Source organism: Babesia bigemina (genome assembly GCF_000981445.1).
Source record: "Babesia bigemina genome assembly Bbig001, chromosome : II".
NCBI lineage: Eukaryota > Apicomplexa > Aconoidasida > Piroplasmida > Babesiidae > Babesia > Babesia bigemina.
In genome coordinates this window covers 1,395,826-1,414,738 of record NC_027217.1, presented here as the reverse complement: position 1 = coordinate 1,414,738, position 18,913 = coordinate 1,395,826, and the positions used below count along the sequence as shown (strand labels likewise).

Genomic DNA, 18,913 nt, shown 5'->3' with positions numbered 1-18,913 from the left:
CACGATGGGTCACGCAGGCGGTGGATCGGATGGGCTGTCTTCCGGGAATTTGGAGGATTACTCTCATGGTTTGCAGCAGAGCGGCATATACTGGGAAACCGGGCATCGCACATACGTTCCATTTTGGTGGCGCTGGGTTCAGAAGTTCACACCTAAGCTGATAGATGACCAGCTTCGTGCGATAATTGGTCACGCGCAGCCCGTTGCGTACGAGCCATTTGTGTTTTACGGCAATTCGGCCTACTTCAGGAGTTATGTAGGAGATCCCGACGTGAGCACAGTTCACGCACTACGCCGTCGAACCAATTACTGCTTTCTTCCCACGGGAGGCAAGAGTTTAGCAGTGCTGGAGAGTGAGTTGCAGAAACGGGGTGATGCCCACCACGAACTCCGGGAAAAGGTATTCCACGAAGTGCTCCGGTCCGCCAAAGCGCTGGATATGTCCAAATGAGAGTTTCTTGTGGTCTGTGACGGGTCAGCAGAGCAAAGGTATCATCAATACGCTTTATTCGCGACTTTAAGTGAATTGTATGTAGCTCCTAATGCTCGATCGTGCTGTTTCTACCTTGCAGCGTTTATTTAACTTTCATTCACCGTCTCTAAAACCATGGAGACACATATATGTACCACAGCCACACTACTTATCATGGTACATGTTGTGCTTATGCGATACACTTCGCAGGGGCACATGGCGCGGCGTCCGCTTTTCGTTTTATCCGCGTGGTGTGAATCTCAGAGAGCCAATGCAAGCGAAATCCCATTTCGTTCGTCGGAGCGTGTTACTCATTGCGACGTCTGCCATAGAGGGCGTTTGTTGCGAATTGTTGCTGTCAAAGTCGATCCGCTGGAGGGCATGCCGGGACTCGGCCTGGACGCTGGTTACGAGTCTGGCTACGAATCCGACAATGCGGACGCGGAGGAAGTCACTGAAGCTGACGTTGCAGACCTAATGAAGCTAATACACGACGCGAAGCAGGGGAAACTTGGACCCATGTGGAAAAAGGAGATGATGGCTGCGGAGGAACTCTACTTACGCCGTCGTGCAGCGCTACGGGACCTTGGCGGAACAGCGGATTCAGATGAGAAACCCAACGTCTCGGAGCTCTTAAAAGAGCAAAATGATGTGCTCGATGAGCACCTAAACGCTATGTTCGACCTCTCCGAGCTGCGTCACCCTACCGAGGAGGAGGTCAGGCGCAACCTGGGTGAGATGCGGCCGGAGGATGAGGGATGGACACAAGATGACGCGGGACTCCAATCGACGCAAGAAAGCCGCGACGCGCAATATATGAGAAGCCTCACGCAAGGCAAGCTTCGTCGGGAGGACCTTAGCAACCTAATCAGCGGATTCTACCGCCAGAAGGGCATTCTGAACGAGCCTGTAGTAGTCACCGCGCTACCCCCCTTTGAGGTTAGCTGGCGCCAACACAGCCGTTATTTCGACCTCTGGTTCCCGTGCATATCGCCCGAGGACAGAGAGGACGACTATGCCGTGACATTCATGCCGCGGGAGCTGACCATCACGTACAACGGCAAGGCTGTGTCTCGACCCTTGCGCGGCAAGGTCGACGTCGATGGCTGCTTTTGGTCAATACACGACATGGAGGGACGCGGGAACGTGGTCAGCGTCGTACTTCTCAAAAGCGCTCCCCGCTACTCCGGAACGTGGGAACACCTCTTCCGCGGCACACGTCCCTAACAGCCCCCAGGCTCACGTGACGACTACCCGTACAACTCACAGTATAATTTTATAATTAAGGCAGCGCCGACTGCTACACAATGGTGCTACCGATACTACAATACTTCATAGCGATAGCCGTAGATCTACAGGGATTTTCATGCGGCATTTGAGAATTGGCACTGTATATGAACCGCTTCTGTGTTGATAATATCACATTCTGCCTATGACAACGGGAAAATGTTAGTATGATTTTAATTGATTACTGTCGTACTCTTCAAATAATCACCACTAATCTTTCATCGGGGTAAATTCGCGTATCTTACAACAATAGACCGGTAATTAAAGCTTCGACTATAATTTTCAAAGTGCCATACGGCCTGTGTTAGCCTGCGTAGAAGACGATTTGGCATATCAATAACGTGTTCGAACCGACAATTAACATGCGACAGAATTCCGTGGTTGGCAGCTCCTGAACGTGCAAAAATCGTAAAAACAATCGACATATTGGCGCGTATAGAGTGCCTGTTGAACGTCATCGACGCGTCTTTCAGCCTAGATATACTAGGACGCGTTTGGACGTACGTGTTAAAACGCCGTTAAGTCTAAACTAGTTAGTTACAATAAGTATACGGTCATAAAATGTAGCGTTATGTCATATGACAACGTGAACGCAATGTTAATGGGATGAAGACATGCGAGATCCCGTGCAGCTGCCTCTACATATTGAGGAGTTATAAAAACGGTCACTTCATCTGATTGAATAATTGAAATTATATGTAAACGATTACAGATGTAATGCACATACTCATCTTTCATGTGTGTAGTTGTAGAGCCTGCCTCACATACGTGTGCCTCCTGTCAGCAGGAAAACCCGGCACCCGACATCGCACTCAGCACAATCGTCGACCAGTCGGTTATATAATAATTATATTGCTGTATTATAATTTTTAATGTTTTTTAAGAAAATGAAGGTGTGTGTATCACTGTTCTTGCTGTTCTTCAGCGCTATAAATGCATCCGCGCAGACATCGTCGCTACCTACTTCACCACTCTCTAATGAGGAGGTAGGGATTCATCGTTTTGGTTCCCTAGACGATGTTGAATACACGCCATCCGTGGAGAAACACTGTACAAGCAATGATGACGAAGACAGCAGGGTTGACATTACGGGCTCTCCGATCGAAGAGGTTGAGGAAGTAGTCCCTGAAATCATCGAGGAGACCCCTGCTGCTGAGGAGGAAGTCGAGATCGAGGAACAGGTACCTGAGGTTGAAGAAGTTATTCCTGAGATCATCGAGGAGACCCCTGCTGCTGAGGAGGAAGTAGAGATCGAGGAACAGGTACCTGAGGTTGAAGAAGTTATTCCTGAGATCATCGAGGAGACCCCTGCTGCTGAGGAGGAAGTAGAGATCGAGGAACAGGTACCTGAGGTTGAAGAAGTTATTCCTGAGATCATCGAGGAGACCCCTGCTGCTGAGGAGGAAGTAGAGATCGAGGAACAGGTACCTGAGGTTGAAGAAGTTGTTCCTGAGATCATCGAGGAGACCCCTGCTGCTGAGGAGGAAGTAGAGATCGAGGAACAGGTACCTGAGGTTGAGGAGGCCGAGGAAACTGTCGAGGAAGAAGTCCCTGAGATTGAAGAGACTGAAGAAGTGGCGGAGGGCGATGAATCCATTGATGATTCGATGCCTCCAATCTTCAATTACCAATTCACTCCCATTGTAAAGTTCGGTGATGAACAAAATAGTTATGGGTTAAGGGATAGAGTCAGGATTCGCGTACACATCCCGCCTCGTGGTGGCAGGCGGTCTCTGAGGGGGAAATCAACCCCAAATGGGGATGTACTGTTATATGCACCTTACGGAACTCCTTCATCTTTTGAAGAGATGGAGGGCGGTTTCGGTTGCTCCTTCCAAGGAGATATGGTCGACACAGAAGTTGGAGATGCCGAGGTGGTTGAAGTATTTAATGCTCAGCAGGTATCCAACGTATTCGGAGCGTCACCGTCTGTTGAAGGCCGCAGCACAATGAACGCTTGCGACAAGAAGCCAGTGGGTGGTGCCCGTCGATTCTTCGGCAATCTGTTCTTCTACGGCCCTGGTAATGATGCCTACACTGAGGGCAGACCTGTAGCATTTGGTCTCGAATGAAAAAAAAATTTTCTTGTGCTAATAGTATGTCTTTTAGTGCTCCTATTGATGCCAAAATATTGGATGGCACTGAGATGTAGGGCTTTGATCACGACTAAGCACGAAATTTAGAGCACACTAGACTAACTGATGCCGCTCGTAAATTTACTCTTGATGCATGCATATAACCGATGAGTATAAATGAAATATTGGTGTCACGATAGATAGATAGACAGCTACATACACTCAAGTTAGTCTTGAGGCTGAGGCACAACGTGACAGGGAAGTTGCGAACAGCATTTTAGAAACACAGCATTCGAAGGCGCAATCACAATCAATAGGAGATTTTCTGTGTTTTTGGATTCTGTGACTTCCGAATTCTAAGCATCAATGTCGTCGCCAGCGGCAGGAGATGGCATCTGTTGTAAACCCGACATGGTTTATAATAATCTTGCTATTCTCGCGATGAGGGAGCAACATTTATTACATTAGGATTGTCGACTGGTTTTGAAGACTGTATTACACGTACTTTATGTACTACATTGTGACGTCTTTCATAGAGTACAACATATTGGACAGTAATGTCAATGCCGCCGTTGAGAAGTGCAAAAAGATGTACTCTGCAAGCATCGGAACCACGGGCCTGCTCTTGGCCGCTGTTATCGCCTTCACCATGTGGTAATCAGTATTTAATTACACTTAAGATTTTACTTTACTTTCGTTAAATTTTAGATTACTAAATGTCGTGCTAGTCTAACTAGACACTCCACGGTGTCTGGAGGTACTCATCTCATATACCCTTTACTGCTTAGAGGCGAATGATGAAGCCTGCCGTAGGATGCAAGCCATAAGATTCGTGCGGCGCTGCGTTGATGGTGACGCTTATAAAAAGTAACGCTAATGGTTCCGGCCTCGAAGAGCAAGGGAATTAAATAACTCACGACTATTCAACAAAATGCGATGTACGCAGCACCTCCTAGCGCCGCCCACATTCGCAACTATCTGTGACAGCATAATGTTTTATATTGCACAACAGTTAGAGGTCACCAGCAGCGGGGATGGCAAGCGCATTCAAGCCTCGCCGTTGCCCACAACATACAATAGTACTGGATGCCGGACCACTCATTGCAGCAATGAAAGTGGCCATTCAAGAGCGGATCATAATGCAAACCAAGCTTTTAACATGTGCACATCACGGCTAATAGTACAACACAAAGATTGAGAGCCAATGACAAACACGCCTGCAGCTGCGAAAGACACGGTGTTGCGGCGCCGACCCAGACCGGCATTATGCGCAGGATTCCGGGGAATACAAGTATTATATTGCATGTAACAGTTGTTATATGATAATGTTTTGCAATAAACGCAGCAAATGGTCATAGGTGACAAAAAATATGTCTACTGATTACCATATCATTTTGCGCGATAGCCCATTTGCGATATAATGCTAGAATATTTACGAAAAGAAAAATTTTATCACATTACTGAATATAAAATTAATAATAAGACGTCGACAGTTAGGATTCTGCCAGTCGTTTTAGCTATATACGGTGTGTGATGCTCATGCACTATGGAAGGCTAACGCCACAACGCGGCTCCCGGATTCGCAATCGATTCCACGTTGCTTTCAACAGCAATTGCAATTTTTAGCGTTGTATCGTATTTACTGTCAAGATGAAGTTTGTAATTTCCTTGGCGCTTTTGGTTTTTAACCAGATCCATCTTATTGCAGCGTGGGAGACGGATAGTCGTCATGCTGGGTCTAAATACGGTTCAGTGGCTGCGCCAAACAGCAGGAATATGATGTCACGAACGAGGAAGGGTTTCAGAGTTGTTACGGACATCAGAGAAATGGATGGATGGCACCCAGAGTTGCTGAGCCAGAGAGATATGGCTTTTAAGAATGCTTTTGATGATGTTCTTGGAAGGTTCACGTCAAATGTCATTAGGACTCCATATGTTAGGAAGGCCCCCGCTGTTGCAAAGCCCCCTGTGGAATGCACTCCGGATGATGTGACGGTTTCGGACGATACGACAGCTTCAGGTGTTATATCGACTCCGGATGATGTGACGGTTTCGGACGATACGACAGCTTCAGGTGTTATATCGACTCCGGATGATGTAACGATTTCGGACGATACGACAGTTACGATTGATGTGCCAACCCCGGATATTATAGAAACTCCAGATGATTTGACGATTTCTGATGATTTGACGATTTCTGATGATTTGACGACTTCTGATGATTTGACGACTTCTGATGATACAACATGTCCGAATGCTATCGCAATTCCGTATCCCGAATATGGAGACCGTATGAATCCGGATTATGAAACTGTTTCACGTCCCGCAACCAATGACGATGTCCAAAAAACTTTGGACTATTTGAAAGGAAGAATAGCTGAAGGTGCCAAGAGATCTGTGAAGCCTAAGCCCGAATATACGGAAACCGAACAGGAAAGCGAAGGCTCCGACGGCTTCTTCTCAAGTCTCTTCTGCTGTGGTTCCGGTAAGAAGAATGCGAAGCAGCCTAAGCCAGTAGTGATTGGTCTTGAAGGAGAACCAGTTCGTGGTGTTGATGGCGAGCCGATTGATCTCCCTGACAATGAGGAATTGTTGGATGGCAACGACGATTATGATTTTGATGACATCGAGGATGGTGATTTTGACATCGACGAATCACAGTTCTTCGATGGAACTCCACGTACCGATGGCAGCAACAAAATTGATGACGATGCTGACAGTGGAGCTGTTGAAGGTGAAACGATTGGTGATGTTGCCGATGATCAGGGTTACACCGACTTTGATGGTGAAGAGTTGGAAGATGCTGATGGTGTAGAAGTGTTAGATGCCAGCGAGAAAATTGCTGTAGATGCTGACATGGAAACCATTGATGGTATTGACGGTGAAACTGTTGGGGATGTGGTTGACACGGAAGTTATTGATGGTGAGGAATCTGTATCCAACGAATTGTCCGCTGCAGATGAGGAAATTGGGCAGGTCGACGGCGAAACTGGAGATGCCGATTTGACGGAGGCTGCAGATGCTGAGAAGGATTACAGCTCCGATCACGGGGAAGCATCCACTTCCGACGTTGACGGCTCACGGGCTTCAGATGTTGACAGTGGGGCAGTTGATGGTAATGGCTTGGAAGTAACCGAAGGTGATGAGAACGATACCTTTGACCTCGGTGAATCGTTGCCTTCCCTTGCCGACGAAGATCAAATGAAACCCACTGTTTCAACAAGCTGTGCTACTGAAGCAAAACCCACCAAAAAACAAGGCGGTTTCGGTCAATTTTTCGCAAATCTCTTCTGTTGTGGTTCCAGTAAGACACATGCGAATGATGAAGAACAAATTACTGCTTCTGTAAGCAAGACCGTAGAGAGTAGTCTACGTGGAATTGAGGAAGATGATGCCCCAGAAAACGCTGTAAGTGAGGCTGACCAAAGCACTGTAAGTGAAGCAGAGGAAAGCGCTGTAAGTGAGGTAGACGACAGCGCTGTAAGTGAGGCTGACCAAAGCGCTGTAAGTGAGGCTGAGGAAAGCGCTATTAGTGAGGGTGGCGATGATGACGAGGAGAACGAAGACGAGGAGGAGGAAGAGGCGGAGTAGGATGAAGCAAATGATGAAAACGAGGCTGAGTAGAATGAATAAAATGAAGCAGTTAAGAGTGACGATGAGTAGACTGGAGTGTATCTTAGTGCTGCGGTTGTATATGGGAAGTTTCGAGCGCTTTTTAAGCGCAAAGTATTAGAGGGTGCAATTTCATCAACAGTTAGAGTTGTTATGTGTCTTTGGAATGTGTGACTACTTCATGCTATCGCGTCGATGCTGCTGCTGGAGGTAGCATATATGATTGTTGTGATCGCGGCGCATTCTACAGAATATGCATTGTATATAAATAAAGGCAAGAATTATGGCATTATAATTTAAAAAGAGTTGGAAATGCTGTATGACACGTACTTTATGTACTACATTGTGACGTCTTTCAGAGAGCACAACATCTTGGACAGTAATGTCAATGCCGCCGTTGAGAAGTGCAAAAAGATGTACTCTGCAAGCATCGGAACCACGGGCCTGCTCTTGGCCGCTGTTATCGCCTTCACCATGTGGTAATCAGTATTTAATTACACTTAAGATTTTACTTTACTTTCGTTAAATTTTAGATTACTGCATGCATCGGACGTTGGTCAGCCCCTCCTCGGTGTCCGGAGGTACTCATTTCATATGCAATTTACTGCTTAGAGGCGGACGATGTACCCGCGCCCTAGGATGCTAGCCATAAGATTCGTGCGGCGCTGCGTTGATGGTGACGCTTATACAAAGTAACGCTAATGGTTCCGGCCTCGAAGACCAAGGGAATTAAATAACTCACCAAAACTGTCATAATGCAACGTCGAATACCTCAATGGTAGAGCACAAGGCCAACGTATTATACAAGCAATACGCAACATAAGGAATCACTTCGCCGTGCAAAGTGGGTGCGTTGAGGAATCATGCCGCCGATCTTTGACATACCACTGGATGTGTACAATACCAGAGTGCCATTGCGGCTGTAGAGTAACTGCAGAGCGTCGCCGATAGAAGCCCTTTAGCAGTGATACAGTACGATGCGTTTCCACTTACGTCTGAAGGCACCCTTAACCCTAAAATACGACGATAGAATACAATTTTTATTACAAGGTGATGCAGTGGGTCGCATGACAACGCATATGTGAGATTCTATTTAACTTCAATCGCTTTAGGATGTGCGATGGCAACAGTGGCTGGCATCCCTCAAAGAATGGGCACTATCAGCCATAATATTTTCCTATATGCAGATTTATATTCTTATTTTTTATATTTTCATGAATCACCTTATTTATAACTGACTCATTGTTACCACGGATGGAAGGCTGGCGCACGACATACGTTTCACGGCAACCGTCAACACAAGAGATGTAGAATTTTTACTGTATTTTAAATAAATATTTAACTTTTAATGATAAAATGCAGTGGTTATGTCAATTGATAGCATTTTTACTTTGTACTATCAACGTTGTCGATGTTTCGGTGGCGACGCCATCGCCGTCGTGTTCAAAAGAGGGGGATGAGAAGGTATTTTTTCCTGTCCACCATCTTCTAGATCACTTAGAACAACGAAAACGTAATGTAGATGTTACGGATAGGGGTGCTGCATCTGGACGTAGACCATCTCGTTGGTCACTTAGAGAAGGGGGCAGAACTCAAAATGGGCGCCGTCCAAGATATGATTACGGAAGACAACGATCACCAATAAGGACGGGCAAAAGTGGTAACAGTAAATATGCCGTGTCGAGAGCGAGACGCTCTTCGTCCTCCGGGATAGAAGGCGGGTTTAACATTGTCGATGGGCCTCATCATGGTGGTGCTTTACCACAAACTGCAATTCCAAGCGTCAAAAATGTTAACTTTGAACCTTCAAACATTCATCTATCTCCATCTTCCGCTAATATGAAGAGAGAGTTTGAAATTATTCCAGTCATACCTTTGACCGACGCCAAGATTAAACCCAAGTCACGGTATGAAAATCCTGCGACTCATTATGTTTTAGTGCCGAAGGTTGTTGATTACACAAAATATGCTGCGGTACTGGATAAGGATGGTAATAGCCAAAATGGTGCGGTGACAGCCACATTGCCATCTACATCTCCAAAAGAGGGAGGCAGAAATGACCCGCTTGAAGGCCAACACGGGGTTGACGATGTACAGCTACCAAGGCCAAAGCAACTAACAAATGGTAATAACGATGAAGGTGAAAATGTGAAAACATCTAGAACTTATCCAGGAGAAATTGGCAAAGCAAGATCATTCTCAGCCGACAACCTTGCTAGAATTAGCAAATCTTGCGAACTCGCACAAGAACTCCGTAGCAATATTATTAATCATGTTGAACGATGTGGTCAAGAACCTGTACCTCTGCGAGTGCGCAAAATATGCGGGAGCTGCTGCAAGAAAAAGAGGGCAGTGACCTAAAAGCGTACACGTTGGATTGGACAAGCTCAACAAAGTAATGTGGGACTGGATGACATGTATTTTATCGGAATGCAGTTTCTTAGTGGGTAAATGAGAAATGACGTTGTCGTTAATCGAGGATCAAACCACTGGCGTTAGGAAGTACACACCGCTCCACATGAGGAGCTAGAGCAAGCACCGTAATGTGTCCGAAAAAGGACCGCAGCACCTCCTAGCGCCGCCCACAATCGCAACTATCTGTGACAGCATAATGTTTTATATCGCACAACACTTAGAGGTCACCAGCAGCGGGAACGGCAAGCGCATTCAAGCCTTGCTGTTGCCCACAACATACAATAGTACTGGATGCCGGACCACTCATTGCAGCAATGAAAGTGGCCATTCAAGAGCGGATCATAATGCAAACCAAGCTTTTAACATGTGCACATCACGGCTAATAGCACAACACAAAGATCGAGAGCCAATGACAAACACGCCTGCAGCTGCGAAAGACACGGTGTTGCGGCGCCGACCCAGACCGGCATTATGCGCAGGATTCCGGGGAATACAAGTATTATATTGCATGTAACAGTTGTTATATGATAATGTTTTGCAATAAACGCAGCAAATGGTCATAGGTGACAAAAAATATGTCTACTGATTACCATATCATTTTGCGCGATAGCCCATTTGCGATATAATGCTAGAATATTTACGAAAAGAAAAATTTTATCACATTACTGAATATAAAATTAATAATAAGACGTCGACAGTTAGGATTCTGCCAGTCGTTTTAGCTATATACGGTGTGTGATGCTCATGCACTATGGAAGGCTAACGCCACAACGCGGCTCCCGGATTCGCAATCGATTCCACGTTGCTTTCAACAGCAATTGCAATTTTTAGCGTTGTATCGTATTTACTGTCAAGATGAAGTTTGTAATTTCCTTGGCGCTTTTGGTTTTTAACCAGATCCATCTTATTGCAGCGTGGGAGACGGATAGTCGTCATGCTGGGTCTAAATACGGTTCAGTGGCTGCGCCAAACAGCAGGAATATGATGTCACGAACGAGGAAGGGTTTCAGAGTTGTTACGGACATCAGAGAAATGGATGGATGGCACCCAGAGTTGCTGAGCCAGAGAGATATGGCTTTTAAGAATGCTTTTGATGATGTTCTTGGAAGGTTCACGTCAAATGTCATTAGGACTCCATATGTTAGGAAGGCCCCCGCTGTTGCAAAGCCCCCTGTGGAATGCACTCCGGATGATGTGACGGTTTCGGACGATACGACAGCTTCAGGTGTTATATCGACTCCGGATGATGTGACGGTTTCGGACGATACGACAGCTTCAGGTGTTATATCGACTCCGGATGATGTAACGATTTCGGACGATACGACAGTTACGATTGATGTGCCAACCCCGGATATTATAGAAACTCCAGATGATTTGACGATTTCTGATGATTTGACGATTTCTGATGATTTGACGATTTCTGATGATTTGACGACTTCTGATGATTTGACGACTTCTGATGATACAACATGTCCGAATGCTATCGCAATTCCGTATCCCGAATATGGAGACCGTATGAATCCGGATTATGAAACTGTTTCACGTCCCGCAACCAATGACGATGTCCAAAAAACTTTGGACTATTTGAAAGGAAGAATAGCTGAAGGTGCCAAGAGATCTGTGAAGCCTAAGCCCGAATATACGGAAACCGAACAGGAAAGCGAAGGCTCCGACGGCTTCTTCTCAAGTCTCTTCTGCTGTGGTTCCGGTAAGAAGAATGCGAAGCAGCCTAAGCCAGTAGTGATTGGTCTTGAAGGAGAACCAGTTCGTGGTGTTGATGGCGAGCCGATTGATCTCCCTGACAATGAGGAATTGTTGGATGGCAACGACGATTATGATTTTGATGACATCGAGGATGGTGATTTTGACATCGACGAATCACAGTTCTTCGATGGAACTCCACGTACCGATGGCAGCAACAAAATTGATGACGATGCTGACAGTGGAGCTGTTGAAGGTGAAACGATTGGTGATGTTGCCGATGATCAGGGTTACACCGACTTTGATGGTGAAGAGTTGGAAGATGCTGATGGTGTAGAAGTGTTAGATGCCAGCGAGAAAATTGCTGTAGATGCTGACATGGAAACCATTGATGGTATTGACGGTGAAACTGTTGGGGATGTGGTTGACACGGAAGTTATTGATGGTGAGGAATCTGTATCCAACGAATTGTCCGCTGCAGATGAGGAAATTGGGCAGGTCGACGGCGAAACTGGAGATGCCGATTTGACGGAGGCTGCAGATGCTGAGAAGGATTACAGCTCCGATCACGGGGAAGCATCCACTTCCGACGTTGACGGCTCACGGGCTTCAGATGTTGACAGTGGGGCAGTTGATGGTAATGGCTTGGAAGTAACCGAAGGTGATGAGAACGATACCTTTGACCTCGGTGAATCGTTGCCTTCCCTTGCCGACGAAGATCAAATGAAACCCACTGTTTCAACAAGCTGTGCTACTGAAGCAAAACCCACCAAAAAACAAGGCGGTTTCGGTCAATTTTTCGCAAATCTCTTCTGTTGTGGTTCCAGTAAGACACATGCGAATGATGAAGAACAAATCACTGCTTCTGTAAGCAAGACCGTAGAGAGTAGTCTACGTGGAATTGAGGAAGATGATGCCCCAGAAAACGCTGTAAGTGAGGCTGACCAAAGCACTGTAAGTGAAGCAGAGGAAAGCGCTGTAAGTGAGGTAGACGACAGCGCTGTAAGTGAGGCTGACCAAAGCGCTGTAAGTGAGGCTGAGGAAAGCGCTATTAGTGAGGGTGGCGATGATGACGAGGAGAACGAAGACAAGGAGGAGGAAGAGGCGGAGTAGGATGAAGCAAATGATGAAAACGAGGCTGAGTAGAATGAATAAAATGAAGCAGTTAAGAGTGACGATGAGTAGACTGGAGTGTATCTTAGTGCTGCGGTTGTATATGGGAAGTTTCGAGCGCTTTTTAAGCGCAAAGTATTAGAGGGTGCAATTTCATCAACAGTTAGAGTTGTTATGTGTCTTTGGAATGTGTGACTACTTCATGCTATCGCGTCGATGCTGCTGCTGGAGGTAGCATATATGATTGTTGTGATCGCGGCGCATTCTACAGAATATGCATTGTATATAAATAAAGGCAAGAATTATGGCATTATAATTTAAAAAGAGTTGGAAATGCTGTATGACACGTACTTTATGTACTACATTGTGACGTCTTTCAGAGAGCACAACATCTTGGACAGTAATGTCAATGCCGCCGTTGAGAAGTGCAAAAAGATGTACTCTGCAAGCATCGGAACCACGGGCCTGCTCTTGGCCGCTGTTATCGCCTTCACCATGTGGTAATCAGTATTTAATTACACTTAAGATTTTACTTTACTTTCGTTAAATTTTAGATTACTGCATGCATCGGACGTTGGTCAGCCCCTCCTCGGTGTCCGGAGGTACTCATTTCATATGCAATTTACTGCTTAGAGGCGGACGATGTACCCGCGCCCTAGGATGCTAGCCATAAGATTCGTGCGGCGCTGCGTTGATGGTGACGCTTATACAAAGTAACGCTAATGGTTCCGGCCTCGAAGACCAAGGGAATTAAATAACTCACCAAAACTGTCATAATGCAACGTCGAATACCTCAATGGTAGAGCACAAGGCCAACGTATTATACAAGCAATACGCAACATAAGGAATCACTTCGCCGTGCAAAGTGGGTGCGTTGAGGAATCATGCCGCCGATCTTTGACATACCACTGGATGTGTACAATACCAGAGTGCCATTGCGGCTGTAGAGTAACTGCAGAGCGTCGCCGATAGAAGCCCTTTAGCAGTGATACAGTACGATGCGTTTCCACTTACGTCTGAAGGCACCCTTAACCCTAAAATACGACGATAGAATACAATTTTTATTACAAGGTGATGCAGTGGGTCGCATGACAACGCATATGTGAGATTCTATTTAACTTCAATCGCTTTAGGATGTGCGATGGCAACAGTGGCTGGCATCCCTCAAAGAATGGGCACTATCAGCCATAATATTTTCCTATATGCAGATTTATATTCTTATTTTTTATATTTTCATGAATCACCTTATTTATAACTGACTCATTGTTACCACGGATGGAAGGCTGGCGCACGACATACGTTTCACGGCAACCGTCAACACAAGAGATGTAGAATTTTTACTGTATTTTAAATAAATATTTAACTTTTAATGATAAAATGCAGTGGTTCATACCGGTGACGCTGCTATGCCTTGGCGCGATAGATTTTTTCGCCAAGTCGGCAGCAAAGCCTACTGCATCACTTCCAAAAGTTAGATATGTTAGTTTTCCTGTCCCTCGTCTTGCAAATGCTGCAAATTCGCGTAGGAACAACGGAAGATATCATGGTGGCAATGGAGTAGGCGCGTCGAATGCGAGGCCTTCTTCATATCCAAGAGGAACACCAACAGTTGGACGTAGTCGTGTACCGAGTCTTGTTGACGATGGGCAGCCTCCGCTAAATCCGGGCAGTCATGTTTACAATACTGTTGACGACCCGAAATGGAGGCAAATTCCACCACCTGCCGGTTGGAACCCTGAGCGTAAAAGGAGTGGTGAACGTCTGTCGGGAAGCCCAAGGTCGCCACATAATGATGATAGAAATGTTGATGCGTCAAATTCAAAACCGTCCCTGTCATCTTTAAAAGGAAGGTCGGAGGATAAAAATACCCCTGTTGCAAAACCTGGTGGCGATAGGGAACCAACAAAGCCAAAACCTAGCAACAATGGCTACAATGTTTCTCCTTCGATAGTAAAACCTGCTTTGTCATCTAAGGAAAGGACGAACCCTGCATCTAGTACCATAAAACAATCCGTTGACGACAGTAAGCCGTCGAAGAATATACCAAGTGGTCATGGCAGGAATGGGCAAGCAGATGTGAAACAAACGTCGCTAAACCCCAACGGCAAAACTGAGCACCCACCAAGTTCCTTTACAAGACGTGATGACGTGAAAAATCCAGCTAAGACTAACGACGGTAATCAGGCATTGGCATCGGACGCTAAATCATCTTCATCGTCTCCTAAAGTTGAATCGGATGATAAAAATACGCCTGTTCCAAAACCTGATGGCGATGCTAACGCGCAAGCTCCAACGTCGGGAAGCCAAGGTAGCAATAAGATTCCGGCCTCAGTTTTGAAACCTTTGGTTTCTCCTGGAGGAAAGCCGCAATCTGAAAGAAGTAAGTTAACTCCTCCTGTAGATGATACGGCAGCAACGACGAATAAACCGAACAAGAGAAGAGTTAGGTTTGATGAGTCTATTTTCAGACCGTCTCCATCGTCTCCTAAAGTTGGGTCGGAAGATAAAAATACTCCTGTTGCAAAACCTGGTGGCGATGCTAACGCGCAAACGCCAAGACCGGGAAGCCAAGGTAGCCGTAAGATTCCGGCCTCAATCTTGAAACCATCTCCATCTCGAGATGAACGAGGGAGGGTCCGTACCCCACCCGTAAAACCGCTTGTAGATGGCACTGCGACTCCCAAGGAAGAGCTATCTAACAGTGATGAAACGAAGTTAGGTTCCTCCAACCTTAAAACAGCCCCGTCTTCTCCTAAAGGAAAGGTGAGATTTGCAACTGATCCTATAGAAACTTCTGAGGACGACGAGAAACCGTCCACGGAAAAATCAGTCGACGACGAGGATGCGGAAGCGAAGGTGGAAACAACTTCTCCATCCCCTAAGGAGGCGCGTAAGTTTGCAAGTAGTTCTATCCGGAAACCTGTCGACGGAAGACCGCCAACCAGAAAAACAAGCATCCCAGGAAAGCAGGTACCTGGTTCAGGAACGAACATGTCTGCAGGGTATCCCAGGGAAATGTTTGATTTCGAATTTATTCCGATGGGCAACCTTCACGATAAAGGAGATAAATACTCGCAGCCTCATGATGAACGAAGATTTCAGATCTTTGATGTCCGAAAGCTCATTGAGGATGACAACAAACTACCACATAAAACAATGAAGGTTGGAGAGAACACGCCTACAACATTCAATTTGCCTCCGCCATCTCTTAATGGTAACAAAGACCGTGGTATTCTTCCAGTCATACCTCTTACCGACGCCAATATTCCACCAACACCGGGTCAGGATAAACCTTCGACTCACTACATACTTGTGCCAAAGGTTGAGGACAACGCACAACAAGCGACCGGCATGGTCCACAATAATCATGCCCCAAAGCTTTCAGATGCAGCCACACAAACTTCTCCGTCACTTCCAAAAGAGAATGGGAAAATTATCCCCATTGACATCAAATCATTCATCGAAGACACTAAAGCTGCAACGGCAATGATGGCCCGCTATAGTGCACCAAAGATGGCTGAGATAGCAACGCAAACAAACATATCGCATCTGGAAGAGGAAGAGAAGGTAAATCCCTCTCTCGTCGTCCCCAGTGTTGACGATAAAAAGCCAACAACCTTAAATACAGACGGTAAGGACAAGGCTGATACCTCGGATACGAAGCCATCGCCTTCGTCAGCAAGGAATGGCGGAGAGATGAAGCGGTTTTCTGCCCAACCTCTAGCTGACGGTCTAGACTCTGATTTGAGGTCTCCGTCGTTCGAAGGGAATGAAGAGAATGTTGACAGCTTCCATCTCCGTAAAGATGCCAATGATAACAAGCCGGCAAAGGAAAACTCAAACGATGGCGGCGATAGTATTGTTGTATCGGACTCTCAACAGTCGCCATCATCTAAAGACGTGCCAAAATCCGAATCCAGCACCATACAAAAAACCGTTGACGAAAAGAAGCCGACGAAGGATGTCCCTATTAGGGATGGCAAAGATACGAAAACAAATGAAAAACCTTCTTCACCACCTTCGGAAGTAAGAGGAAAAACAGAGTCTTCAAACAGCTCGCAAATTGCCACAGACGGCAACGCTTCGCTCTCTACGCCGCAGCAACTTCGTCACTTTGCTCTTAATCGACCTAGACGGAATGATGACACAAAAGCAGCACCACCCGCCGCCAAATCATGCGGGAGCTGCTGCAAGAAAAAGAGGGCAGTGACCTAAAAGCGTACACGTTAGATTGGACAAGCTCCACAAAGTAATGTGGGACTGGATGACATGTATTTTATCGGAATGCAGTTTCTTAGTGGGTAAATGAGAAATGACGTTGTCGTTAATCGAGGATCAAACCACTGGCGTTAGGAAGTACACACCGCTCCACATGAGGAGCTAGAGCAAGCACCGTAATGTGTCCGAAAAAGGACCGCAGCACCTCCTAGCGCCGCCCACAATCGCAACTATCTGTGACAGCATAATGTTTTATATCGCACAACACTTAGAGGTCACCAGCAGCGGGAACGGCAAGCGCATTCAAGCCTTGCTGTTGCCCACAACATACAATAGTACTGGATGCCGGACCACTCATTGCAGCAATGAAAGTGGCCATTCAAGAGCGGATCATAATGCAAACCAAGCTTTTAACATGTGCACATCACGGCTAATAGTACAACACAAAGATTGAGAGCCAATGACAAACACGCCTGCAGCTGCGAAAGACACGGTGTTGCGGCGCCGACCCAGACCGGCATTATGCGCAGGATTCCGGGGACAGTGAACACATACGCACACTACACAACCAATAGCGAAAATCACGGGCTTTTACGAAGGTTCCACACACGCACAGGTGTCTCACACCTACTACAAGGCAAGCACGAAAACGTATTCCTGTCTTACATGCGCGTTCCCAGTGGACAGAGGAGAGGGACGTTTATATTTGAAAAGCCTGTGTGTGTGTCAATGGGTGGATGATAACTGAGACATTACGTCAGATATCATGCGCCGTGTCACCCCAGTATACTCCACTCGGCTGAACGGTTGGCCGAAAATAAGTGCTGTTCTGATGAAACAAGCATAAATATAGATTGTGATATTAATTGATTTATTTTATGTGTTAACAGAATGATTGTAACTATTGCGTTCGCTCTTCTGCCTTTCATGCAGATAGAGCCAATCGTAGCGGCAGAAACCTCAGAGCAATTGAATCTTAGCAATGAGGGGATTGCCAATAGGACAATGATTGTTGAAGAACCGGATTATTACGGTATATTTCCGACGGCTTCAAGGCGTTTCAAGGTGCTTATGAGCTTGATGGTTGAAGATGGTTTCAGACCTGAACTGCTTGAATTCGCTTCAGAGAAAATGAAAGATGTTATTAAGGAGCGTATGGATTCGTGGGAAGCAGAGATTCTTGCTGATAAGGAACGTCAGGATGGCGATTTAAAAGGTACCAAAGTTGTATCAGGCAGAATTCCTCCGCCCGAAGTACTCCGACAGAATCTAGAGATGAAGGAGCAATTATTAGATTCAATTTATTATAAGATGGATGAATGTCGTGAGGCATTAAAGGAAGCTGGAAAAAGTATTAGCAAAATATTCGAAAACCTCTTCAAGGATTATGCCAGACCGGGAATATCCCAGCCGCAACAAAATGTGGCGTCTAGGGAGCCACAAGTGAATACTGAATCGTCAACAAATAACGTTAATACCGCTGTACAGGGTACTAATTCGCCAGCGGAATACGTGGTTAAGCAATACAAAAACGAAAACGATTACATAAATTTAAGGTTCGTCATGCCATCTTTCTCTGAAGATTTATTAAGTCTGCATAAAGCAATTCAGAATATAGAAATAGAAAAGCAACAGGATAGCGCTACACTGAAAGATGTAATCATGTCGTGGGCACAATCCCACCTCCCTAAAATGGAACTAAAGGACGAAATCGATGGCATTACAATTAAAAAAGAGTTGGAAATGCTGTATGACACGTACTTTATGTACTACATTGTGACGTCTTTCAGAGAGCACAATATATTGGACACTAATGTCAATGCCGCAGTTGTGAAGTGCAAGAACATGAATGCTGCAAGCTTCGGCACTATGGGCCTGCTCTTGGCTGCTGTTATCGCCTTCACCATGTGGTAATCAGTATTTAATTACACTTAAGATTTTACTTTACGTTCGTTAAATTTTAGATTACTGCATGCACTGGACAAGGTTGGTCAGCCCCTCCTCGATGTCCGGAGGTACT

At 45.9% G+C, this 18,913-nt stretch overlaps 8 protein-coding genes across 8 annotated transcripts; all 8 read left to right on the top strand.

The window, feature by feature from the left end:
* Positions 1-4: 4 nt before the first annotated feature.
* BBBOND_0206280 (hypothetical protein, conserved) lies at positions 5-451 on the top strand (the record flags this gene model as incomplete). Its single annotated transcript, XM_012912202.1, has 1 exon — positions 5-451. One exon carries the CDS (start codon positions 5-7, stop codon positions 449-451), a length of 447 nt encoding a protein of 148 aa, XP_012767656.1.
* Positions 452-853: 402 nt separating this feature from the next.
* Positions 854-1,699, top strand: BBBOND_0206270 (hypothetical protein; the record flags this gene model as incomplete). The annotated part of the gene is made up of 1 exon (XM_012912201.1): positions 854-1,699. The coding sequence occupies one exon, from the start codon at positions 854-856 to the stop codon at positions 1,697-1,699; it is 846 nt and encodes a 281-aa protein (XP_012767655.1).
* A 947-nt stretch (positions 1,700-2,646) lies between these two features.
* On the top strand, positions 2,647-3,831 carry BBBOND_0206260 (hypothetical protein; the record flags this gene model as incomplete). The annotated part of the gene is made up of 1 exon (XM_012912200.1): positions 2,647-3,831. One exon carries the CDS (start codon positions 2,647-2,649, stop codon positions 3,829-3,831), a length of 1,185 nt encoding a protein of 394 aa, XP_012767654.1.
* Positions 3,832-5,484: 1,653 nt separating this feature from the next.
* BBBOND_0206250 (hypothetical protein) lies at positions 5,485-7,425 on the top strand (the record flags this gene model as incomplete). Its single annotated transcript, XM_012912199.1, has 1 exon — positions 5,485-7,425. The coding sequence occupies one exon, from the start codon at positions 5,485-5,487 to the stop codon at positions 7,423-7,425; it is 1,941 nt and encodes a 646-aa protein (XP_012767653.1).
* A 1,377-nt stretch (positions 7,426-8,802) lies between these two features.
* Positions 8,803-9,807, top strand: BBBOND_0206240 (hypothetical protein; the record flags this gene model as incomplete). The annotated part of the gene is made up of 1 exon (XM_012912198.1): positions 8,803-9,807. The coding sequence occupies one exon, from the start codon at positions 8,803-8,805 to the stop codon at positions 9,805-9,807; it is 1,005 nt and encodes a 334-aa protein (XP_012767652.1).
* A 909-nt stretch (positions 9,808-10,716) lies between these two features.
* On the top strand, positions 10,717-12,675 carry BBBOND_0206230 (hypothetical protein; the record flags this gene model as incomplete). The annotated part of the gene is made up of 1 exon (XM_012912197.1): positions 10,717-12,675. One exon carries the CDS (start codon positions 10,717-10,719, stop codon positions 12,673-12,675), a length of 1,959 nt encoding a protein of 652 aa, XP_012767651.1.
* A 1,377-nt stretch (positions 12,676-14,052) lies between these two features.
* On the top strand, positions 14,053-16,890 carry BBBOND_0206220 (hypothetical protein; the record flags this gene model as incomplete). Its single annotated transcript, XM_012912196.1, has 1 exon — positions 14,053-16,890. One exon carries the CDS (start codon positions 14,053-14,055, stop codon positions 16,888-16,890), a length of 2,838 nt encoding a protein of 945 aa, XP_012767650.1.
* Positions 16,891-17,784: 894 nt separating this feature from the next.
* On the top strand, positions 17,785-18,807 carry BBBOND_0206210 (hypothetical protein; the record flags this gene model as incomplete). The annotated part of the gene is made up of 1 exon (XM_012912195.1): positions 17,785-18,807. One exon carries the CDS (start codon positions 17,785-17,787, stop codon positions 18,805-18,807), a length of 1,023 nt encoding a protein of 340 aa, XP_012767649.1.
* Positions 18,808-18,913: the final 106 nt, after the last annotated feature.